The sequence below is a fragment of the Alligator mississippiensis genome, chromosome 2 (genome assembly GCF_030867095.1).
Source record: "Alligator mississippiensis isolate rAllMis1 chromosome 2, rAllMis1, whole genome shotgun sequence".
Lineage (NCBI taxonomy): Eukaryota > Metazoa > Chordata > Crocodylia > Alligatoridae > Alligator > Alligator mississippiensis.
This window is the reverse complement of record NC_081825.1, coordinates 156,879,660-156,906,161: the sequence shown is the minus strand read 5'-3', so window position 1 is coordinate 156,906,161 and position 26,502 is coordinate 156,879,660. Positions and strand designations below refer to the sequence as shown.

The window sequence follows — 26,502 nt, the reverse complement described above, 5'->3', positions numbered from 1 at the left end:
TCTTTTGTCCAAAGGGCTTAGAGGCTGGTTATTTAGCACAACGTTTTACTGTATTGGCTTCTCTTTTATGCCTGCTGGCATGCAGAATGAAGTTTCTTTCACTCAAATGAAGTCTTTAATTCAAACAGTCTTGCCTAGTTCAAACTAATAGTTTTTTTGATCTGGCAGACTTGCACTGTTAGTGCAACTCTTCAGAGTATTAAATGTTAACATGGACACTCAAGGTTGACTGATATAAGACTATAACACTTATACACAGATTCCCTCTACATATATACAAACTTGCAAATGCAGCCTCAAACATGAAAAACTACTGATAGTAATGAGTAGTTGGCTTAAATTCAGCCTGAATTTCAAACTTTATAAGTAATTTATTTTTCTTAGGTAAAGAAAAATCCTAATACAAAGCCTACCCAAATCAAACCAAACCAACCAACCAAGATCGCATTTTCTTGATCTATTTGCTTTGTACCAAATAGGTGATATTAACTTTGTCAGTACACGAAGGTCTGTATATTTATAGAGATGTTTGGTAAGAAACGTGATTTAATCCTTATATATCTTTCTAGCTCACTGCTTCCATGGCAGTCAGTTGTGAAAAAAAATCTCTTAAGCACTAGATTTATATTTACACGGAGGTTATTTATGTGATTTCTCTATGTAACACCCATTCACATACTGTAAATGGGTGGTGTTCTGCTGAAACCTCAAGTTTTTAAAACGGTCTTTGCTAGTGAAATAAATCAACTAGGTTGTGGAAAAAGCACTAACAAAACTATAAAAGATTCAGAAAACAGACGAATATTTTTATACGACATGTCCCTATGTTATAGATTTTCATTTCAGATTCAGACAAGGGGAAAAAGGCACTAAAAATATACTTGTTTAAATTTACATAACTCTTAATTCTATCAGTCAAATTGCTGCTGCTGCCTTACCATGCTTTTACAAGACAGTTTTAACAAGTATAGAAGTGTCAGTTTATTGCCATCTTGAGGATGTTTGATAGTATTGCATGTCCAGTACAAAATACATTTTGTTTTTATTCAATAGATACAATTGTAATTTGACCATTTGGTCCAAAGAAGCCTTTATAAAACATAGTGCATTAACGCCATATGTTCACTTTCATTTCTACACTGAACTGACTGGGTACTGATTTATTTCTGGCCTTTAAGGAGTTTTTTTTAAGAGGGAAATCCCTTAATAATAGGATAAAAAAAATGCTACTTCAGAGCTCAGGCACGGTCAGAAGTAGAACTGAGGAAATCCATCATATTCTCATAAGAAACCTGATGGTTAAGATAGTAAAAATAATTAAGAGAAAATCCCCTGGGTACCTAGAAATGAATGTTCAAGTTCACCACAGGGCCAAAGACTAGAGTTCAGTTTAGGAACCAAGTAATTTAAAAAGGGTTATAACAACTCAACTTACTATTACATCATTAACACAGGTATGGTGCATTTCTTAGAGTAACTATGAATTAAAAAGCAGCACCTTCTCTCAGGCTAAACCACTATTTGCTTTTATCATACTTAAGCAAATCAAAGTACATTTTCCACAAGAAAGAAATGCAAGGATACATAAGGATAAGAATGATAAAAGCATTATAAAACCATATTCAAAGTGAATATTCTTTCAAATTATCCTTACAGGAGATAGCTTTTAACGTTTGCACTACACAAATTAAACATTGCATAGTTAGAATTTAATACTAAAGTGAAAGCCAGAAATACCAAAGACAAACTTTTCTCTACATGCTGCTGAATGATACTTCAACACTTAAAATCCCACTTGAACAAAAGTAAGGAACCAACATGTTAAATGTATTCTTCTCCTGATATTTTTCTCTATCAGCTTATAAACATTTAAGAAATATCTGTTTAGAGCATTTTAGTATCAGCTAATCTGATATTATCTGACTTTTATTAATTATGTTAATAAATAGTTGAAGATCACAAGCTTCAAAATTTTACTCATGAGAAAAATCAACTAAATTATAGGGATTACTCATAAAATGGCTAAGGGATAAGTTCTACTAGTTGACTCGCAATAAAATAGAGGAAGTAACAACAATAACTATTTTTAAAACAAATGTGGATGAGACAAACCATGTCAATATTAATTTCTAGCATCATTTTAATAATAACATTTTAGTAGATTTGAATATTTTAATAAAGATTCAAAGGCCCCTAAATGAACAAGAAAAAGACTTCTTTCAAGTTACCTGCTTGGTTTGAAGGTTGCCAGCCTGAGTATTTGACAGCACTCTGAAGTTCGGTTGGTTTAACGGCTGTAGCAGATGTGATGTTGGCTGCAGATGATTTGGTGTCAGGACTGTCTGGACTCATAGGCATGTTCTTTACTGAGGCAGCATAAGCAACAGGCTGTGTGGCCTCCAGGGAATCACTGTTCAAAAAAAGAGAGAATGTATTTTTTGCCTGAATAATAACACACTGAAATAGCACACAGTGAAATACTGGTGGGTAAACTCTTTTCCATTCATACCAAAGTGCTAGTTGCATAAGCTGTTCTATCACCATTGCCTTGTTAGCCTTGAAATAACTTTACCCAACCCAAAAAGTATACACAAATATTGAAAAGCAGCTAGAAAGGTAATAGAGACTGCACTTGGATTGTTTAAAAAAAGAAGAAAGAAAATAAAAAAGCTTCAGTGTATATGCACTCTCATTCAGTTTTTTTAATATACTGCATATTTATAAGATAAAGTACAACTAATACAAAATATTTATACTGTACTGTTCTATACTATATATAGTTGTTCCCTTACGATTTTGAGGAAAAGGAACTTCTGCAAAATAAAAAAGAACTATGATGCTCAACATTTCTAGCTGGAGGGGCCAGATGGATGGTGCGGGGCCAGTCAATGGGCTGGATCCAACATGTAGGATGGGTGTGGCTACCCACATATGCCAGTTGGGACCCTCTGGGGTCCACTCCTAGAGCCACAGTAATTAATGTTGCCACTGCTTCCCCCTCCACCAAATTTCTGGACCCAAGGGGAACTCAATAAGTGGACTGACTCAAGATGAGTGGGTTAGATCCTTTTACTGGATTCTTATTTTTAAAAGTTATTATTAATAATAGGTTCTTGGTTAGTAGGTAAGTACTCATATATTCAGATTCTATTCATAATTCTCCATTAACATGTCAGCACAGAAATGACTCTGATGCATTACATATGATTTGCTGTTACAGGCAAACTACATTCACACACCTGATAGATTTCACATTTGAAATGAGATATAGTTGTTTCATTCCACAACTTATATAATATTGTAGAGTTTAAAGATGTCTTCTTTTCTGAAGAACTAGTACAGATCTCTTCTTTTTAAAAATGTATTATCCATTGACAATTGCAGTTAGTTAGAAATTGTACGCAGTATAAGTGCCAACTACTTAAGTTGCTGGAAGGAGATTCTTCATTTCTTATATCCACAGGCTTGAAAGGGGAGACTTCTCATTAAAAAAAGAACTTGTGCCACATTACTTTTTTTTTCTCTTCTTATTAACACTAGTATTTGTCTTTGGGAGATGGAAAACAAGTATTGTTTCACAAAATTATTTCAATGTGCAGTATGTGCTAACAAGTATAATTTGTAAATCAAAATACAAGTTGGTGTTTTGTCCTTTAAAAACACATCAACTGATGAACTTGCTTAAAGACCTATAATTCTTTACTATAGAAAATATGTAAATTTAATACTGTTTATACATTGATTGCCACATACTGCTGCATAGTCTTTCATGGCATTAACATAAAAGTTTTCATAGTAACAATTTAAGTGATTTTTATTGGAAAATAGTTATTATGTATATACTGACATGGCTTTTCTACCTAAAATTAGGGCATTTTTATACATCAAGGCTTAAGTTCATATTTTGAGCTAAAAAAATTTTTTTGTAAGCCATGCTAAAAAGTATAAATATTTAATGTATCTACAAACCGCAACAAATTCACAAAGAACCTCGGTCTTAAAACTGAATCCTCAGGTTGTTCCATTTGATTTTCAATAGAATGCAGTTATTCCAATCATAAGCCTTTACCCACAGAAATAATTGTGATTAAATACTATTATGATTTATTTGATAAGCTGGCTGATGGCAAAATCCTGAGGGATAACCAGCACGGGTTTGTCGCGGGTAGATCTTGCCTGACCGATCTCATCTCATTCTATGACCACGCAACATATCAGCTGGACAAGGGAGAAGAGATTGACATATACCTGGACTTTAAAAAAGCCTTTGATGTGGTGTCCCACGATCTCCTCATGGAAAAATTGGCCAACTGTGGCCTTGGCTACACCACAGTCCAATGACTGGGAAATTGGCTCTGAGGTCAGACCCAGAAAGTAGTAGTCAATGGAAGCGAATCACTATGGCGCTCCATGACCAGTGGTGTCCCCCAAGGCTCTGTCCTTGGACCAGTTCTGTTTAACATCTTTAGCAACGATGTGGACATTGGTATCAGAAGCCCAATGGCCAAGTTCACCAATGACACTAAACTTTGGGGCACAGCATCCACACATGAGGACAGGTTAGTGATCCAGGCTGACTTGGATAAGCTTATAAGTGGGCAGATATAAACCTGATGACGTTCAATACTGAAAAATGCAAGGTACTCCACCTGTTGGAAAAAAAAACCCCGCAGCACGCTTATATGCTCGGCAGTGCTACGCTTGCTAGCACCATGGCTGAAAGAGATTTGGGGGTCATGACTGACCACAAGATGAACATGAGCCACCAATACGATGTCGCAGCTGGTAAAGTAAGCAAAACTCTGGTTTGCATCCATAGATGCTTCTCAAGTAAATCTTAGCATGTCATCCTCCTGTTGTACTCGGCCTTTGTGAGGCCACAGCTGGAGTACTACATCCAGTTCTGGGCTCCACAATTCAAGAAGGATGTTGAGAAGCTTGAGAGAGTCCAGAGGAGAGCCATGTGCATGATCAGAGGGCAGGAAAATAGGCCTTATGATGACAGGCTGAGAGTCATGGGACTCTTCAGCCTGGAAAAGGTCAGGCTCAGGGGGGACCTGGTGGCTGCCTCTAAGTACATAAGGGGTGTGCATCAGGATCTGGGGAAACATCTGTTCACCAGAGCGCCCCAAGGGATAAGAAGGACCAATAGACAAACTCCTCCATGACCATTTCAGGCTGGACATAAGGAAAAACTTCTTTACTGTCTGAGCTCCCAAGGCCTGGAATAGATTCAGTCCAGAAGTGGTGCAGGCACCTACTCTGGATTCATTCAAGGAACGTTTGGATGCTTATCTTGCTGGGATCCTTTGACTCTAGCTGACTTCCTGTCCCTGGGGTGGGGGGCTGGACCCGATGATCTCTTGAGGTCCCTTCTAGCCCTAGTGTCTATGAAAGGCTATGGAACCCATGAAATTTACTATAGTGAATGTGTGAGTGAGTTTGTGCACGTGCGTACAGTAACAACAGAGAAGCACAAAGCAAGTTCTTGTTTATTTCATGAATGTGGAGGCATTAATTCACAGATTACTGACTCAAAAGGCTTAGAATATGACCTTTAAAACAAACAAACAAACAAACAAACAAACAAACAAATGAATGACCAAAGTTGTGGTATATCAAATATAATTTTCAATCAAATTTGTTATGTAGGGTACCTCATTGGATACAGTAAGTAGAAGACCATCTAATCATATAGGCTAGGTACAGACATTTGGAGACATTGGTTAGGGGGAGCTTAGATCATATTAAAAAATGGTCACTTGATCTAAACCCAGGTTGATCTCAGTAAAAATTATACAGAAGTTCAGGAAGGTTAGATCAGTCTAAAAGTGGCTGACCTGATCCGACTTAAGTGTACCTCTGAGGTAACTGAATTTAGATTGGGTCTGGTACGACTGATCTATTTGAACTTCTGATAGAACATCACAGCCCTGAGGCTGGGAGAGCCCAGCTACTGCCACCAGGCTATTTTTAGCCCCCTGGCTCTTCCCCCTTTCCCTAGATGGACAACCACCACAGCAGATCACCCGTTCTCCCCTGACCTTGCCCCCAAGCCCACCAAACCCCCATGCCTCAAGCTGCTCCCGGGGCCAGTTTTACTGGTGTTCACTGGTGCCAGGAGCCGAGGAAGTAAGTCAGGGTGGGGGGAGGGGGGAGCAGAATCTGGCAACTGGTTCACTGTGGGAAGGATTTCAGGGGGCTAAAAATAGCCCCCAGGCCTGGGAGGGGGAGGCAGCCCCCCCCATCCTGCCAGCACCTCCGCAGATCCCGCTTGCTTCCCTGTTCTGCCCAAGTCCTGCCCCCTCTGGCTTACCTTAGATCGGGTGGCTGTTTTTAACTCAATCTAACCACCCTGAATATCTGTACGTATCCTATGACTGTCTTCACTGTGATAAAAGTCAGGATCTTTTTTGCAGTTAGTTAAGAGGAGGTCAAATCCTATTGAAGAAATCGAAATTTATAGTCTTTGCATTAACCAAATGATCAAGTTAAACACTAGGTTCTTAAAACAACCTTAAATAAAGCTGAGGGGGAAATGGTTTTGTTGTCCAGCAAGAACTTTCACAATTTTGTCTCTGGGGAGGATTTTATGAAAATACTGTCCTGGCACAAAGTTCTGATGGATCAGCATTTCCTGACAAAAGCACATCTCAACCACCTCTCTCTAGTCCTTAAACCCAACCTACAATACATATGAAAAGCTGTAATAACCATATTTTCCATAGACTTTTACCTTAGCTTAGCAAGAATGTGAGAACATGCCTTTTTTGATCATGAAGGCAAGACCTGAGGACTAGATTTGTATCCTTTTGTCCTTGCTACTTAGTTCTACATAAATAGACTATATATCTACCAAAAGCCCATGTGCTGCCCATGGAGGATTCTGGGTGTAGCACTAGAAAGACAGATGAACATATCTCAGGGACTCCCACACAAGTCCTGGCATAGGGCAATCTCATGGATGGGGCTGTGGGGACTGGAATGCAACAAGGGACAGTCTGAGAAGGTGGCTATAATTTAGACACTCAGGCAATAGCGGATGTAAGAACAGGTTAAGAGAAGCAGGGGTATCTCCCACTTTGGCTGCCCAATCAGCATAGGCTCCTGCCAGAGCTCTGTGCTCACCAGCTGATCAGGGACGGGTCAGCCAGAGCCCCTATTTTTGGTGGCTCTGGATCTTAGATAGTGAATGCTCCTGTTGTTTGCTGTTCCCTCTTCTCCTCCCTCCCCTTTCCTACCGAATTTAGAAGTAGGAGAAAAGGGAGATGAGTGGTGGTGGCAGCACTCAATCCATGGGCTCTGGAGCTGTGTGAAAGCAGGGGCTCTGGCCACACCCCATGCTGACAGCTAACATGGGTGGCACAGCCAGCCACATGACTGCACAACCCCAGCCCCTTGAATCCACCTTAATTGTGCCAGGGTCTGTGCAAATCCCTAAAACATACCAGGATTTGTAGGGTACAAAAGGGCTTAAAACTACCTTGGCTTTCCTTTATTCTGGAGGGGCAACACAGATTCCACCCCAAGAACAGATCACAGAAGTGATTTACATCAGATCCCTGATCAGGGGCTCACTCATTCAAAGCTTCCATTGAGCATTTAAAACTTTTAATCTTAGAATGGACTAAAGCAACTCTCATTTTACTGCCCGTTTAAGTTCTGACCAATGAGTTCTCATGTCTATGACAAGCTATCTATGCCTAGAAAGGCTCTCAGAAACTGAGAAGGCATTTTTAGTGCTGGGAAAACCCTATTTCCATGTTGTTGAAAACCTAGAAAAATCACAGTATTTTCTAGTCTGACAATTTTCAGGGGTCAGAGGGGAAAAAAAGTTTTAACACCTGCCATCTGCTACAGAAAAAGGAAGAAGACATTTCCAAGAGTGAGAAAAAGTTGCAGGTATAATTCAAACAAACCTCCAGGGATGCAAAAAGAAAAACTGAGGTGTGATTAACGCTCCTAAAAAATCTGGTATCAACATAGGAGTTTTAGGGTTAGCCTAAAATCTCCTGAAATCAGTAGGAGCTTTTCTATTTGCTGGGTGCATCTACATGTGTGCTTTACTGTAGAGTAGACTAATTAGCTGCACAGTAAAGCATCACTATCTGCACATATTAGGCTGCAGAAAACTAATCAACTCCATGTAAAATAGTACTGTTGGAGAAAGTACTATCTTATGACGGAGTAGTTTACTGCGATTAAAAGCATGTGAATTGTGCCCAGGCAGCCGGGAGCCAGATTCCTGCTTACTGCCTAGCCATACGGCTCCATACTTTCAGCACCCCTGTGCCCCAGCCAGCCCCTCTGCCTCGAGGCTCAATCGATTCAGACTTTGCAGGTTAGCCTTAATTTCAGAGACTAAACTGAGAAACAACTGGACACACATTTACTTTTGATTCAGCAAATGCAGCCACATGCCTGCAGTGGCTCAGGCCAGAAACTGAGGGGTGCTAAAACACACCTCTCTATACATAGCCAGCATGGGCTGTGTGTTTCCGTCCTCTTCCTGCTGCCCCTGAGGTCTCTGGGATTCGTAGCCCAAAATCACAGGAGCAGGATTCTGCAGGGTTGCTCATGGCTTCCTTTTCTTGCTTCTAGGTACCTCTGGGATTTGCACTCCACAGTTGGAGTCAGCAGTAAGTTTCAGTAAGTTTAGCAGCAGGGCAGTTCTGTACTTGGGGGAAGATGGGTTTAACCCCACTCCCTGTTCCCTGGCTGGGGTCTGCTGGGGGGGGGGGGGAGGGGGCAGTCCTGGGTCTCCCATCCCCCACAACCATTCTCTGCTGGAGCAGACAGCACAGCCCAACATAAAGCTGGAAAGCATGCTGGGGGACTGTAATTTAACCAGGAAGGGGCCTGGGACAGAAGTTTCATAAATTAGTTTGACTCAAATCAGTTAGGTCTGATACTTCTTTCAACCAGGTTTATCTTAAACCAGTTTCAGCCATTTTGAAACTGGTTTATGTGCACTGAGCTTCTGTTCTGTTACAGGTTTAAACCAGTTTCTGATTACTTAAACTGGCTTATGTGTAACCTCTGTCACTATCCCTGGAGCCCAGAGCCCCCTGCCAGCCCAGACCTGCTCTGTCCTGGCTCAAATTGCTGTTGTCCCACACGGACATGTAGACACTGTGCCCAAAAGTAGTTTACTCAGGCTCAAACTGCTCTGGAGCTTATTACTTTGCATCAATTGCACGTGTAGACTCTTCAGAAATCAGTAAACTATTACTCTTATGAAGTCTTTATAAAATGAGAGTTACTCCAGCAAAAAAATGTGGGAGTTTTTCCCAGCATTTTATTTCTCTCCCACTTCCTCCCAAGATTTCTTCATGAGTAGTTTTTCATAATGCCCAACTTTTCCTAGGAACTCAGTCAGTATGAAAACTGTAGTCTTACCAGTGCTATTTTCCCCAGAAACTCCTTTTCTGATCTGAGTGATGTTTAAGTCAAAGACTAATTAATTGGTTGTGTAGTTTCAGAAACTTCTGGAAAGCTGATTTAGACTGGACATAAGGAAAAGAATTCTTTACAGTACAGGTGTCCAGGGTCTGGGACAGACTCCCCCAGAGGTGGTGCAAGCACCTGCTCTGGATTCATTCAAATGGCATTTGAATGCACATCTTGCTGGGATCATTTGACCCCAGCAGACTTCCTGCCTACGACAGCGGGGCTGGACTCTATGATCTTGCGAGGTCCCTTCCAGTCCCCAATGTCCATGAAATCTATGAATATAGTGAAAGAAGAAATTTCACATTAATACCTGCAACCTCCCTGGTGAGAGTACTTTAATGTACACCTCCTAGACTGTTAAGTTCATTTGACATATTTCTCCATCAAAGCTTTGAACATAACTGATTATATTTTGAAGATTTCCTCAAGAGGTTGCCTGTCTTCCTCCTTTAAAAAGAGCAGCTTATTCTACTTCCACCTTCAGGACCAGACACCTGACGAACTGCCATTAACGTGTATCCTTCCTATGTGCCCAGGTACAAGAGTAAGAATAAGAGAATTCTTCTGGGTTATCAGCTCTTCTTATACAAAGCAAGCTTTATTAACTACAACATTAGCAAAGTGGGACCAGTTTTTCACATAGTGCCAATAAGTACAACTGATTTCAGCCTATTAGACCCCAACTTGCTACAGCTTAGAATCTGGCTCAGAAATGTTAAAATAAATCTTTTCAAAGTAAAAAATCAACAGGAGACAAAAACAATGCAACTTTCTTTATTATAATACAGGGGTGTTCAACTGGGGCCATGTGCTGCTGGTGGAGTGGTGAGAAAAGGGGGTACATGCCAGTTTAACTAGCAGGGGCAGGATCCTGGGGACTGCACCCCAGTGCGTGCCTCAAGTAGTATGTGAGGTGCCACGTTTAGGCCCTGGCTTCGCCTGCAGCCCCCAGCCACACTGAAGTTGGACAGTCCTGTTACAATATCCTGTCTTGAGGATGTATCAGATAGAAAAGATCCATTGGAAAAACTTCAAAGCCGCCTTTTAGCTGCTGCTTTCTTTGTTTGTTTGTTGTGGTTGAAAGTAGCTTGCAGTACAATACTGAATTTGCAGCCTGTCTAGAAACATACTAGAACAGAAATGAAAATGTATATCCCATGACTACAATCCTCTGAAGATCTATACGGTGACAAATAAGCTCCAGGGTAGTGACACTCTCAGTGTTACAACTGTGATTTTTAAACACATATCTTGTGATGACTGGTGTTTTTGCCAAAGTTTTAATTCCTAAAATTACATGAGATTTACTACTTCCATTTAAAACGTTTCTAGTTCTCATGGTTCCAGGAAAAAGCCTGTAAAGGGGAATCCTAAAGCTAAAAAAAACCTGGCATTTAAAAAAAAATCTCCTGATACTTAAGCCAGTTCTATGAATGCCTGAGTTAGGAATATTGCACCTGGGATGAATATTTTGTGTGCACACACACAAAGCATGTGCGTGCACAATGGTAAATATTTGCCAAGAGGAAAGTTTTAAGTAATTGAATCCAGCAGAGGGAGCCTTATAGCCAATCTTCAAGACAGAACTGAGTATATATAGAGAGAGTTTAGTTTTTGTCTGAGAGAACATGAAATAATTACCACATATATTTTTAATTTGGTATAATTTGTGTGTCCAAAACCTTAGGCACCCCTTCTTGTCTATTCCTATCAAATCGGAATTAAATATGCTCCTGTGTGTTCTAAAAACTGCCAAAAACCTTGCTTTTCAACTGTTTATTTGACATGCTACTGCTGTTTGCTGATTCTCTCCATCTACCTCCACTTAGGGTAGGGACAAGCATTCAAAAAGCCTGAGCCTGAATTGGTTCAATCTTTGCAAGGTATTCTTTAATCTTTCTGGGCAACAAGCAGGAGAAGCTGGCTCTACTCCTAAACAGCAATAATATTATCTCATAGGGATAATGGAGACCTGGTGGGACTCCACCTATGACTGGACCACAGGTACAGATGGCTACACCCTGTACAGGAGAGATTGTGTTGCTAGAAAAGGCAGGGTGTAGCTCTCTATGTGAAAGAATGTGAATGCCATCAAAACCTGATGGCATTCAATGCTGAGAAATGCAAGGTGCTCCACCTTGGGAGAAAGAACCCACACCCACTTTATAGGATCAGCAGTGCTACACTAGCTAGCACTGCATCTGAAAGAGACTTGGGGGTTATGATTGACCACAAGATGAACATGAGCCACCAACGTGATGCTGCAGCTGGCTAAGCAAACAAAACTTGCTTCCTCTAATGCATGTCAAACAAAACCCGGGAAGTCATCCTTCCACTTTACTTGGCCTTGATGAGACCACAGCTGGAATACTGTGTCCAGTTCTAGGCTCCACAATTCAGAAAGGATGTGGAGAAGCTTGAGAGAGTCCAGAGGAGAGCCACGTGAATGATGAGAGGACAAGAGAGCAGGCGTTACGAGGAGAGGCTGAGAGACATGGGACTTTTCAGCCTGGAAATGCGTAGGCTCGGGGTGACTTGGTGGCAGCCTATAAGTATATAAGGGGTGGAGACCAGGAACTAGCTGAACATCTGTTCACCAGGACACCCCATGGGAAGACTAGGTCCAATGGTCACAAACTCTTGGACCAACTTCCACTTTTCATACAACCCCTTTTCTTCCTATCATGTAACTCTAATTATTTGGATCTTTAATTATTGACTCATACCTTGCAGGATACCATGGATTTCTTTAAGAATACAGCCAAAATCAGCAAACATTAATACTCGGATAACTTATTAAAATATTGTATGGTGGTGTGTATATTAAACTTATTTTTCTACATATTACTTCATTTTCTATTGCCTATTTCCATCCCTTTGTTTAAAAAAATAAAAAATAAAAATATAAATTAAATAAAAATCTGCTGCCCAAATACTAGTACCAAAATGATTTTAAGGCATCCTTAGAGAACTATACTTCTGAAACTATAGTGGGATGAAGCTGTAAAGAGGTTTCATCCTTCCTTTATTTACTGTAGAGCCGAATATCAACACTGTTCACAACTTTACTGCTACAGCTAATTTTAAGTTTACATGGAGAATTTATTTATTTTTTTTAGTGATACATGAGTTAGAAATCTTATTTCACATATTTAAAAATGAGATCAATTTACTATTTGTTAAAATGCCAGAGCTGGGCATGCGCGCACACACACACAATTATAAAAAATACTAAATGGAGTTCAAAGGAAAGGAGTAACTAGTGACACTAGCAAGGAAAGTACCACACTAATTATCAGTATCCTAATTATAGATATTGTACTGAGTATAGGAATGATGAACCTTTCACTTTTTCCTGTTACAAGATCTAAAACTAGGACTGCCAACAACATTGAGGATGATTTACTATATAATCCTACACAAAAATATTTGAATCATCAGTTTTAATCCCTTTTTTCATATAAATAACTTATTTTTATCCCTTAGGAAAATAATTCTCCCTTTTTCAGTGCTTTCAGTAATTTCTATTATACCTAATGGAGTTTTCCATGGTCTACAGTTGATACGGTTATTGAATTTACCATGTACCAGGCCTGGAAAAAAATTCCTTTTCAAAATAGAAAGAGAGACATTTCTAGAAGTAAAAAAGAATCACATCCCTTCAGAGAAAGATGCCATTGCATCTAAAACCCGATTGATTTGCTTTAATCAGGGTATTTTCAAAACTTAATACAAGAGCATGTAGTCTTACTGCTTTTCTGTGAGGCTGGTGTATCTAAAACCAATTAGTTGAAAAACTAAATAAATTGAAGGTTGTTAAGAAACAGATAGTTACTATGAAATTAAGTTCAAGGCCTCTGTCATTATCTTTAAGGTGCTCAGTGACCTGGGTCAACCTACAAAAAGGTAACCCTATAAGCCCTTTACGTGTGCAAAAGAGCAATGGATGGGATCCAATGCATGAGCCACAGAATCGCTCCTCCTGACATGACACACATGGCAGGAGGTGTGACTACTGGATCACACATTAGACCCCATCATGCCATATTGCCAGTACAGAGGGAAGCCCAATCCTGGGCTTCTCCTGCACTGGCAAGAAGCAAGCTCCTGCAGCTGGGAGCTCTCTCAGTTGGGTCCCTCCACAAGGCTGGGGACAGCAGCTGCAATCCCCCAGTTTCATGCACCCCCGAGACATCTGCACCCCACAGCTACTGGGACTCAGCTGGGTCCCAGCATGGTGCACCCCTGCAGCTGGGAGCCCTGTCAGATGACAGGGCTCCTAGTTGCAGAGGAGACCCTGCTACATGTGTAAATTAAAGCTCAATAGCAACTAGCTATAAAGTCAATATACATTTTCAAGTTTTAACTGTATATCTGGTTGGGGCTATTAATGGCGTGATAGCTACTTTCCTGGTCTCAAGGTAATTGAGCAATAAACCAATTAACTGCATGATACCCATAATGTGTATAGGGGGCCAAAAGCTCAGATGAAGACTGTGAGCAATTACCCCAACAGAATGTTTTACTATAAGGGTGAAGTTAGTCGTTGCAGGAGACAAAACAAGCTATCAAAAAACTCAACCACTACAAACCAAATAGTACACCGTGCACACAATTCTTTTAGGGGTAAGGGCAGAGAGAAACCACACTGACAGTTATTAGTTGCACTGTATAAACCACTAGAAAGTGATATTATGCTAGTAAACAATGCATATGAAATTAACAGAAGAGAAAAGAACAGTTTAACAGAACTGATTAAGGGCAAAACAAGCAGAAGCTTCTTCAAGAAATGCTTTTGGATCTCTGCCATGAAAGATTAGACAATTGAAGACAAAGCTGAGAAAGGGCCAAAAGCCACTTAACCAGGACTTAAAACCACTTAACATTGAGGAATTTTTATAAACTTGAACTATAATAGATGGACTGAGAAGTTTAGCTGAAAACTATAAAAACAAATAAGCACCCAGGCATTAAGGATGTAGACTGCTTTCATATGTCTTCCTCAGTGGAAGTGATTCTCTCTACCTGCACAGGGGTTGGCAACCTAAAGTCTATGGGACAGATCAGGCCTGCAGAGCCAATGGATACAGCCTGCGGAGAAGGCTTTGCCCATGCCACAGGGAGGAGGTTGGGGATTTGGCAGCAGGGTGCTGTAGGAGTGTCAGTCAGGTCTTAGCATGGGCCTGCCTCAAACCCAGACTGGGTTATTCTGGTCTAATGCTGGAAAACATTGCTGACCACTCCCAGTATGCAGGCAGCAATTGCTCCCTGTACGAGAGAGAAACATTTTGAAAAGGATACTCAAATCCAATCTATTTTTAAAAAAATTAAAAGCATGTACAATGGTTCTAGAAAAAAAAAGTGAAATGTGGAATGTGTTTGTACAACTCCTAAATGATAAGGAAGTGCATAAACCTAAATTAGAACTGCACATGCTTCTCTGCACAAACCACTGTGGCTTGATTCAACTTGCACAACATATTTGTTACAAGCCTCAGGGAAGAACACACCATAAAAGGCACTTGGTACAAGGCTCCTTTCACTGAAAGTCCTACCATTGGGGTTAGCTGTTTTGGTAATCTATTGCTGCAAAAATAAGATATTTATTTATGTGCAAACACAGTAGTAACTAAAAGTGCCTATGACTTCATTTTTCCCCCAGTTATGCATGTAACTGTATTACCAACCAATTTTCCAAAGGGGACAGCTAATTTAAAAAAGGTCTAAGAATTTCATAGAATGAAAACAAAACTGACTTCAGATATCATATGTCATTTAAGTTTTCTCTAGTATTTTCAGTCACAAAGCAGAGGTTTCCAACACTGCAGTAGCTACTTTATAATGCAGAGGGCTGTTACAAAATCTGAAAAAGTTGTCTCCTTTACCACCAGCAGTTTACTTTTTAATAATTAACCCTCTCTCCCCCTGCCCTCCCCAAACCTACCATTTTACCTTACTCCTGGAGAAACGGTTTCTTCATGAGTAGCATTTTCAAGGGCACGAATAGTCTTTTAAAATATGAACATTTCAGATATATGCCTGTTCCTCTACTACAACTTCTCTTCCACTTTTCTACATCCTTATCCCTTCCTGCACTGAGCTTGGTTAGACTTTCTTGATCTTTGTTTCTTACATTCAGTTGGAGCAGGGCTCAACCTCTGGTCGGTGAGCCAAAACCATCCTGTGGGGCTCCCTATGGGTTTAGAAATTTAGTGACAGGGGAGCAGTGGCAGCATTAATTGCCACAGCTTCCCAATACAGTGCACAAAGCGAGGCTGGAACCCAGTGAATGGGGTTGCCCTGTGGCTGGATCTGGTGTGGCAGACTGTACCCATGAACCAATCCTGGGTGCTGGCTGCATACTAGATCTGGCCTGCAGACCTGCTCTGCATCACCTATCCAACCCACAGGGCTGGAAGGATGAACACTAGGGCTGTGTGAAACACCATCATTTCATTTTGATGTCTGTTTCGCTGTTTCGAAGGGACAGTGTTTTGTTTCGTTGTTTCATTTTGAAGCACTGTCCTGTTTCATTTTGTCAAAACTGTTTTGTTGTTTCAATGCTTTTTGATGGTTCGCCCATAGATTATAATGAGGAATCATGAAAATGCCTAAATAGTTGTAATTTCCTGCCTGATTTGGATGAAAATTTTAGGGATGGTAGCCCCTTCTGAGGGCACAAAGACTGTCAAGTTTCAAGGAGATAGGTGCAGAGGTTTCTTGGAAATCACACCTCAAATTGGAAAAGGCCAAACTTGTGACACTTGCCTACAGTGGCATCTGGAGTTCAGATCCAGGGGCCCGCACCCCCGGGAGGGCTGTGGGGGTGTGCGGGACCTTTCCTGGGGTATGAGCCACTGGATCTGTGTGCCAGATGATATGAGGTTGCTGCTGCCACTTGGAACTGGCGCTGCACCCAGCACTGAGGAAGACTGATGCTGCCACTGGCTTCAGGCAGCAGCGGCAGCCTCCTGTCATCTGGCAGGGGAGAGCAGGGCTGTGCTCCGAGTGGCTCTGCAGCCCCATGGAACTCAGCCTGGCTGCCATGGGGCTGCAGAGGCGCTCAGAGCACAGTCCTGGCCCTCCCCTGCCTCCTGCCACTGGGCTGCTTGAAAACTCGAAACTTTCGAAACCTTTCAAGTGCCTTCATGTCATTTCAAAGCTGTTTCAAAGTTATTTATTTCACTTTGATTTTGCTGTTTTGAGCTCAAAACACCACAAAACAGCTTCGAAACAAAACACTCGGCGAAATGTTGCATAGTCCTAGTGAACACCACGAAGTTCAAATGGCAATTCCCAACTAGGGTGGTGTGGCATGCTAGGGCACCACAAGAACCCCTCAGGGATGCCACAAGTTCTGTTTCTAGATATTATGCAAGGTCAGACTGGCAAGGGCTGCAGAGAATCTAGGGCTGAAGAAATTATTCTGAATCAAACTAATTTCTTTAGCAGTGCTCAGCAGAGGACCATATAACAAGCAGCATGGGAAAGAAAACTCACTTGAATTTTAAATGAGATGCAGTTCACATACTTATAGTAACAGATAAAAGTTTTTTGTATAGTACGTTGCATTATACTCCTAGATTGACACATCTGACTGACCACAATGTTCTAGGCTTGGATAGCAGCTGCCTTCATTAAAAAGACAATGCATGTACAAAGGTTATTAGCACAGTCTTCATACTGTAGCTGAACTCTTCAAATGACTGTAGCATATTTTGCTTGCTGTTCTTTGTTAGCATTTGCTGAAAAAAATCTCCACATAGCTTAAACCTATTGTGCAGATTAGACAACTGCCTGCAATATTGAGCAAGGTTGCATAAAGAAGGGGTTATGGATTATTTTAAGGATCTGTCTGCAATCTCCTCTTTCATGTAACCAGGCTATTTGTGGTTATTTTCCCTTTACAGCACTAAATCCCTTCTGCCAAAAGTGGGGACAGTTATGAAAACAAGGGAAAAAGCCGGTGGTAACTCGCCATTCCTAGAGCTACTCAAATGGAATTCAGCAGCAGTGTAGTTTAGACACTTCTAAATCAGAATACCATATTTATTCAATTCTAAAACAAGGGTTTTTCCCCACATTTACCATGGGGAAAAAAGCCCCTCTTTGTAAAACTGAGTATGAGTTTGGTGTGAGAGGGCAGGCAGCTACTGTGGCTCAGGCTCCAGCCCCTGGATCTGGGCAGCTGCTGCCTGCTCTCCCTACCTCACCTCCTCTGTACCCCACCATCTCTCCCCTGCAGCCAATTCCTCCCACCTCCTCACCACCCCAACAGCCTCTATTCTCCACACCCCCACAACTTTATCCTTGATCAGCATCAGCAGGCTCTGTACATGCTGCAACCTAGGGCACTGAGCATGGCCCCAGCCTGGCCCTGCAGTAGTGGTGCACAGCCTGCATGACTGTTATGGAGCTGGGCTGCCAGCCTGCCTGCCAGTGGAGCAAGGGTAAGGAGGGGAGACGGGGGAGCAGTAGCAGGTGGGGAGGGGCAAAGGGGGAGCTGAGGTGGAGGGGGAAGGGCAGCTGGGCTGTGCGAAGCTTCAGTATTTGATTCGATTCAGAGGAGATTCAGCCCAATTCAGCGGCTGAATCTCCGAATCCGAATCAAATCGGGAGACCCATTAAAAGAGTCCAAATCAAATCTGAAGCATCCAAATAGATTAGGAAGGCAGACTTGCAGGAAACAAATTGAGACGAGGGAAGGGGAAGAAGGTGAGCAAGACTGTTCTGATATTGACATCTGTAGCTGGCAAGTGACTATGATCTTTCCCTGAGTCCCCTTCCAATCATAGTGCTCTGGGGGAGGGACATAGAAACAACATATAAGGCTGTGTCTGAAGTGATCTGTTTCTGTGCCTTTTGCAAGCTGTGTCCGTCTTGCAGCAGCAGCACCTGAAAGATGCTGGCTTGGTAGCACTAGCTAGTCTCTTGCTAGCAAGTTTTATCCAATCCTTTCCTACTTACCCTCATCTACCATCCCTATTGTTATCCCTTTCAACTTATTCTTCCCCCAAAATCCTCTTATTTGTTCTTGTTAGTCTGTTCCCCCCACAAAAAGAAATCTGTTTTCCCTGACAGTGTGTCATCACTACGCAGGAAAGCACGCAACACACACACACATTTTGCAGCACACCAAACATGAAGTGTGCTGGAAAGGCAGGTGCCAGGTCTTTTGGCAGGGGAGGGAGAGGGGGCAGAGGGAGAGCTGCAAGTCCCACTCCCCATCCCAAGGCCCCAAGCATAGATGCACCTTCTTTCCTGGCAGCCATGAGTCTTCTGCTGCTAGTGGGTGCAAGGAGGTGGGAGCAGTGTCTGCATCTGCACCACCTCCATTAACACCAGTAATAACCACCAGCACCAGCATGACAGTCTCCACCCCAATTTCAATTCTTAATGTAAGCCTTCCAGTGCCAAAGGAGGAGCTGGATCTGGAAGCATAAGAGCTGAGTACCATATCTAAAGAAATTCTCGGGAAGGAGGGAGAACCTGAGTTTGTGCTCCACACCCCTCAAAGTTCCCTTAGAGGCAGGTCTCCTCTGGAAGGCACTTCAGAGAAGGTTGTGTAGGCAGGTGGCTCAGCTCCTCCTGTTGTTGTGCCTCTGCCTGCTGGGGAGAGGGATAAGGCAGGATCCTGACCCTCAACCCAGAAGTAGGTGGGTAGTGGGCATGGGAAGGGGGATGTAGCAGGGCATTTGGTGCACCTATGCACTTTCCATCAGGGCATTTGGTTCACTGGATGAGATAATATAATGTTTCTGGAAGTACAGCTGTAAGATCCAGGAATGGTGATGGTTCTGATGTGGGGTGCAGTAATTGCGCGGGTACTGGAGATATGTCGTCAGGTTTTGCATTTCTTGTCATGGCATGGTCTGGATCCATTCATAGTGTTTTGGGCTGTAGGAAGTTTGCTGCTGGTGATAAGCTTACCAAGGTTCAGTGCCTGTTTGAATTTACAAAACACTTCTCACAAAAGAGCTGTCACGGCAGAGTCCTACAGGAGGGCCATGATCTCCTTAAGGCCCCCTCTCCGTGCCTATTTGGCCCAAGGGCACCCTCTATTCTCGCCCGCCACGTCTTTGATCTCAGGTTAAGTTGGGAGGCTGCCTTACGTCTCCTAGGCACAGTTAGCTGGGACCTCCATCCCTGTGTTCTCCCAGACCCACCAGGGGTCTCCCTGTACACTGGGTGCGTTCCAGGCACCCTAGCCTTATGGGCTACGCGTGGCTCCTACCAACCCCTAATACCACGCCCCAAACCTCGCAGATGGGATAGACGTTGGTGTGTCTCTCTGTCTATACTCCTGTCTGTCTCTCGGGGCCTTCTCTGTTGTGCTGACCCCTCCTGGGCCCTCCGAGCCCACTCGGGGCCTTCCCTGCAATGTCGCCCCCTTTCCTGGGGCCTTCCCTGCAATGTCGCCCCCTTTCCTGGGGCCTTCCCTGCAATGTCGCCCCCTTTCCTGGAGACTTCTGCGCCCCCCTGGGACTTCTCGTCGAGCCACCCGTCTCTCAGGCCCAACCGCACTGCTACCCCCGCTCTCCAGGGCTCACCGCACCACTACCCCCTCTCGCTGGGGTTCACCGCAATACACCGCCCTTCTCTGGGGTTTAGTGCAGCACTAGGCCTTCCTCAGGGCTCGCTGCGCCCACCCTGGGGCTTCCTAATAATACTGCCCCTCTCTGGGGCTGCTGTGCCCACGCTGGGCTTCCTAATAATACTGCCCCTTTCTCTGGGGCTCGCTGTGCCCACGCTGGGCACCGGGGTCCTCACACTCCACTGTGAGGCCCCTTTAAGGATACTGCGCCCTTACTGGCGCCAGGGTCCCCATACCACTGGGGGATCCCCCTGAGTATGCTGCGCCTGCTCTGGTGCTGGGGTCCTCACCCTTCGTTGTGAGTCCCCAATGAGTACGCTGAGCCCTCCTCAGGCACTGGGGCCCCCACCCCTCTGGGGGTCCCTATGAGGCCTCCTCCAACCCCTTATAGCCTCACCCTAGCCACCGGTGTGATAAACAACAACAACAAAACCACAAGCCCCTAGGCTATAACATAACTATAAGCCACCTGGCTAAACCATGGTGATCAAACCTCTTCAAGCTGCCCTCCTTCACTCAGCTAGAGCGGTTCCTGCAATGCTCGCATCCTAGCTCCAGGAGCTCCTGCCTCCCTGGCCACTGGCAGGGAACTGCTAGCCTGGCCTTAGCTCTGGGCTTTATAAGGGCCAGGCCTTGCACCTTACAGCCAGCTAACCGCTGTCAGGTGTAGGTCATTCGCTGCCTCCAGTTGCCCTGGCAACCTGCAGCTGTGCTCATTATGTCCTGCCAGGGCTCTCTCCCTGGCAGTTTCCACTCTCTAGGAGCAGGGCACCCCAGTGCTCTGCGACACAAGCCCATAAACTTCACTTCATGAAACTCCTAGGTACAAAAACTCATGGACTCAATATAGACATTGGATTTATGACACACTATCACCTGCCTGACATCTGACACGCCAGGTACCTCTCCACTTTTACCGGCTACATCCCTCTTTCCCCCCACGCCCCAGCCTGTCTCCCACCCCGACACCGCAATTTACATTTTCACTGACTAGCTTTCTTGCATGTATACCAGCCTCTGGATTTTTTACTATTCATTCCATCCAGGAAGAGCACACATACAAACTGTAGATGCTTCCTCAGCCTGATGAAGGGGTTTTTAAACCTCAAACCTTGCTAAGATTTATTAGACCAACTGAATAGATTGACCCTCATAACCTTGCTTGCTATGTCCTTAGAACAACACGGCTACAACCTACACCCCTTAATACACACAGGTGATACGAGTTTTCCTTTTAACAGTTTGAGGACTGCACAGAAAACCCTGCACCTATCTTCTTGAAACTTAACAGGCTTCATGCCCTCAGAATGGGCTACTATCCCTGCTGTTTTCATCCAAATCTGCAAAAAAAATGACAAAGTTATAGATATTTTGGTGATTCCCCATTATAGTCTACGGACAATCACTGAATCCGTGCTGAATCTTCGAATGCAATTCTGCCAAATCAAATTGGGACAGTGACTTGAATAACCGAATTGAATCACTGTCCCTCCGAATCAGCCAAATCCGAATCCAAATTGAATGCTTGCTGCTTTGCACAGGCCTAAAGGGCAGGCCCAAGGCTGTGGGGGAGGGCAGGCACAAGCAGGGGATGAGCTGTTTGATCTCCCCACACCACTTGCCTCCACAGTGCCTGTCCCCCTGCAGTGGCGGGGAGGGGGGGGTGTTGCTAGTGAAATAAGATGACCCTTCAGTGATTAGATTCCATACATGGAAAAGTATAACAAATTTATAAATTTTCCATTTAGAATGTGTAGAATCTAATTATTGAGGGGGTCATCTTAGATTCAAGTTAATACTGTAATTTAATAAAGAAGTAGATCTTCCATTGTAACATGCCTTTACTGCTTAATATTTAATTATGAATCTAAAATACAATGCAGACAATGTTATAAGCAGATGTAAGAAACACATCATAAAATATTACTAGTGCTTTATAGTTAGAGGGATGCTTACATTAATATAGAGATGGAAAGAAAGATGTCCAATAATGGGATGTTATCAAAGCACTTGCATTAAATATTCTTTGCAATGTCAGTTTCAAATAAGTATTATTTTACAACTGAGTAATCTGAAATACAGATATCTACAATGACTCATCTGAAACCACACAGCAAAATTTGGCTGTTGAGAACAGCCCCAGGACCCTGACTCTCCAACATTTGTTCCAATTACTAGATCAAAGCAGGTAAGAAACAGTATTATAGGAGACATTATTATTATTATTTTTTTTACCAGCAGGGATATATACACAAACTAAACACATAAAGAACAGGATGAAAGGAAAAAGGCAGGATGCTGAACAGGGTGACCATACATTTCAGTTAGGCCAGGGAAGTCCCAGATTTTGTTGGCTGTCCCGGTGTCCTAGCCAATTGGTGATAATGGAGAATGAATTCCTGGATTGGCACCACCCTGCCCTCACTGCTCAGCTTGGCTTGGTTCTACCTGAGCAGTAGATGGGAGGCAGGGCCAGAAGGAAGGTGCAGCATTTGAGATTTCCTTAAAAAAAAATACAGTCACCTTACCTATGAACCATAGTAAAATGAGATGGGGGAGAGGCATTGCCTAATATAGGCAGGCAAAATGTGTGTTTATAATTCACTTGAAAGACAATTAGCTGCATATTGTGTGGTTTCAAGAACTTGGGACAAAATATGGGAGAAACAACTGAGACAGGTTTTGTCCCCCTTCTTGCCTCCCCACCATAACTCCATTTAATTTCTTAGGAAAGTGTTCACATTTCAGATTGAAAACTTAAGTGTTACTGTGTTGCTAAAGGTAACAACATTCCAATGAATTTTAAGGGAAAAGAACCTGGAGGATTAAAAAATAGCGTGGGTGCAGCAATATTATTCATTCTCTGCTTTTCACATCAAATTCCATTAACAGCACACATAATCCCTATGTAAGCTGTAGTATAAATAATGTCAAAGCTATTTTTCCCCACAATAAAAGTAAACATATCCCCCCCAATAAAGCACTGCTTTTTATCCTAAAATGGAAAGTTACATTCCTTTTAAGTGATATACATAGCATAATACACAAAGGGCACCTACATTGCTGTGACATCAGATTTTTGTAGTGTTCTCTTTGAAATGTTGACATTTAACAAGAGACCCTGCGTACAAGTTAATTTTAGGAAAAACTTTATTACTGGGGGTTAAATGCACATCACATTTATGTTGCACATACCTGGTACATTAAGGAAAAATATATTTTGGCACTGCCTCATGTGCCAATGGAATTCCAGCACTCTAAAGGGAAGCTACTTAAATATTGATATAAAACTTTATGTGGCGGTGCTACAGCAACAGAGCACTTCACCTCTGGGGAAACAAGAGGAATAGTTGGGAAGAAAGCACTGGGATATTAAGGAATGACCTACGGCTGGCTGAGAATTGGATGCTTATCTTGCTGGGTCTGGATGCTTATCTTGCTGGGGTGATCTGACCCCAGCTGACTTCCTGCCCCTTGGGCAGGGGGGCTGGACCTGATGATCTCGTGAGGTGCCTTCCATCCCTAATGTCTATGAATCTATGAAAAGTAATATTAACACTGGATGAAAGAAAGCTGGATCCTCCTACCTTGCTATAGATATACCATATAGTAAAGTTTAACAGTGTGATCCTTTTGGGGAGTAAAACTGGAATTACAGGGATAAAATAGAGATCCCAAAGCAACCCTATTTTAAAAGAAAACAACAACAACGTAAGACAAAACTCTGATTTTGCTACAATCACAACCAGGTTGATTCGCTCTCAGGTAACTCCAATTATAGGGCTGCAATTACCAAAACAGAGAAAATGTACTTCTTCCATGCAGTAAATGAATTTAAGATGGATCCAAGAAACACAAAACAAAGCTCTGGAAGCTAATCAGCATAATACTAAATTGCAACTATTCCTTTCCTTTCTTCTTGGTTAAAGATGCATTGTTTCTATTATGGCTGAATGTTGCACAATAATCATCCATATATGATTACAATATATATGGTCTTGACAGTGTTGCTTATGTTTTCAAAAGTTAATTACTCAGATCTGCTGATTTATTTCCTTAAAAATTTAATGACATGGTCAAATCCTCTATCACAAATCACTGCTTCTACAGTAGTTTGGCCTAAATAAGGAAATGTCTTTAATGACAGTAATTTGATCTGAATAATTGTTCCTTCTTCTCCATTATTCCTGCTCCTCCGAAATGTTTTGTGAACTGTAGGACTGTCTTATGTGACCTTTTCCTTTCCAAAAAGTGATAACGTTTTGTTTCCATCTACTGCTTCATTATCCATGTTGGCCCAACTTTTTTAGGAATGCGGAAAAAATTCAGGGCAAGACATAAGTGCTCAAAAAGTTCTGTATTCTCATTAGGCTAACAATCAATTTTTCTTTTCATTATACTGAACTAGCCCTCAAGGTTATAGATTTTGTACCGTGTTCAGAGATATGATACTGTTAACTTACATTTTGAAAATATTTTGGTTTGTGTATAATCTGGGACATTTGTAAGAAACTTTTCTTAAGCAAATTATACAGTAAAATAATATCTAAATACCATACTACTGTCAGTCAGCACACACCAAAATCTGTTTGCATACGTCAGAACTGCCAGTCTTAAAACGATATTATTAATTACAGCTTACTTCAAATTAAAAAATAAACAAACACAAAGAATTGTCTAACCCCTCTTTAAAAAATTGAAATTTTTCTTTAAGTTGTTTTAATCAGGATTCCCTGCTCCCTTGACTTAATTTGAATCTTTTTTGGGGGACAGGCCACTAGTCTTGGGGACAAAAGTAGTGACATGCCTCTCCATAACCTTTGCCTCCCTCGCTGAATGGCCTCCTAGGTTGCATCTCTTAAGGTTTTGGGGTTACTCAGCAACACAACATTCAAACATGCTTTCAACCTCAGTACCTACTCTAAAGAATTCAATACTTAAGCATTACAGTATCTCTGTATAGCTACTAGAGTAATGGGGGAGAAGAAGCTAACCTAAGACTTGACTGGAGGCAGGGGAACAAAGCTTTCTTTGAAAGAGAGAATGCCAGGGTATTCACCCAAGATGACAGACCACGGTCAAGTTCAGATGTCTAACAGGAACATGGAATATGTCTCCGTGAGAAAAGTTACGACAGACTTTTAAAAGGAGAGAGTCTCCCATGTTCATTAATAAGAAAAAAATCCTAACAAACTTTCAGTGTCTGCAACTTGAGTTATCCTGAGTTTACATTCCTCTTCATATCTGTTTAAAGCTTACAATAACCAAAACTCACTTGCTGACATGGGAGAGTAGACAGCCTCATAGGCTACCCTTAAAGGGGAGATTTCTTTCTACAATTAGGGATTCTTTCTCCACTTAGCCTGCCTCTTACCTTTGATGAAAAAAACCACTGTGCCCCATTGCCCCTATACCACCCCCAACAGATAATTCCATCAGACTTGCCAACCAGAATAGAAGGGGGGAAAAAAAGGATGGGGGGGAACAAGGCAAGTGTTGTGATTTTACTGAAGTCAGTGAATTATCTATGAACAACTTAACTTCTGTTTTCATAATTTATCTTGGTAAAACATCCTGCAAGCAGGAAATACAGACATAGGAAGAAATCCAGGCTGTGCAAACACCAGTGAAGACACTCCCATTGACTTCAATAAGGTCACAGCTCAACCCTTAGGACAAAGATCTGACAAGAATACTAGGGAACTTTCAGCATTTCTGAAAGGCTCTCTCTTTTGGTATACATAAAGAGCACTTTTCCAGGGAGTCAGTCAAAAGGAAAAATGGTTATTGATCCTTAATATTAGTCGAGTTACCTTAAGTTTGTCATAACACAGAAAAAGCACAATGAAAACTTAAAATAAGCAGTTTCAGGATCTTTTCCCTCCCTCACAGGCCCACAATTTTTAGAACCTCCCAAAAGCTAAGTATGCTTTAATCATTGCTCAGGTCTGAATGGACTTTACCCCTCTTCACAACATTTTTGTAGAGACTCTTAAAGAGATCTCTTGAAGAGCTTCATTTCACCTAAAATTTGTCTCTTATGTGCACTCTATCCAAGAACAACACCACAAGTAAGTGTAAACTGTTTGCAACTCAACTGGAGGCTCCCCTCTAAGATGGTGGCTGAAAAGAACTAACAAATCATTGCCACTTAAAGCACCCAAACAGATTTCTGGCTTTGAGAATGAAGTCAGTTACAGACAGAGCTTTTCTCATATGCAAGGAACTACATAGCTGTGGTCAGGAAATGAGAACAAAAAGTCCTGGCACACCTAACAGTTGAACAAAGGGTCTAGACAGAAAAAAAAAATTAAAAATATTTGTTGCACCTATGCCCATTATTAGGTTTTACATACTGAAAGTGAATGTTTACAAAAAACAAGCTCTTTGTTCCAACAGCATTTGTAGCATAACATACAGCTTTCTTACTCATAGGAACACTGTTGTCAATACCT

The 26,502-nt window shown here is 42.1% G+C and overlaps 1 protein-coding gene across 6 annotated transcripts in view; it reads right to left on the bottom strand.

Moving 5' to 3' along the window:
• Positions 1-26,502, bottom strand: part of PDLIM5 (PDZ and LIM domain 5) — a 191,346-nt gene that overhangs the window by 35,599 nt on the left and 129,245 nt on the right. For all 6 annotated transcript variants that reach the window (XM_019488079.2, XM_014600312.3, XM_019488081.2 and 3 more), the window contains one exon: positions 2,229-2,410. In XM_019488079.2, coding sequence (XP_019343624.1) covers positions 2,229-2,410 — 182 coding nt within the window. The remainder of the gene's footprint in view (positions 1-2,228; positions 2,411-26,502) is intronic.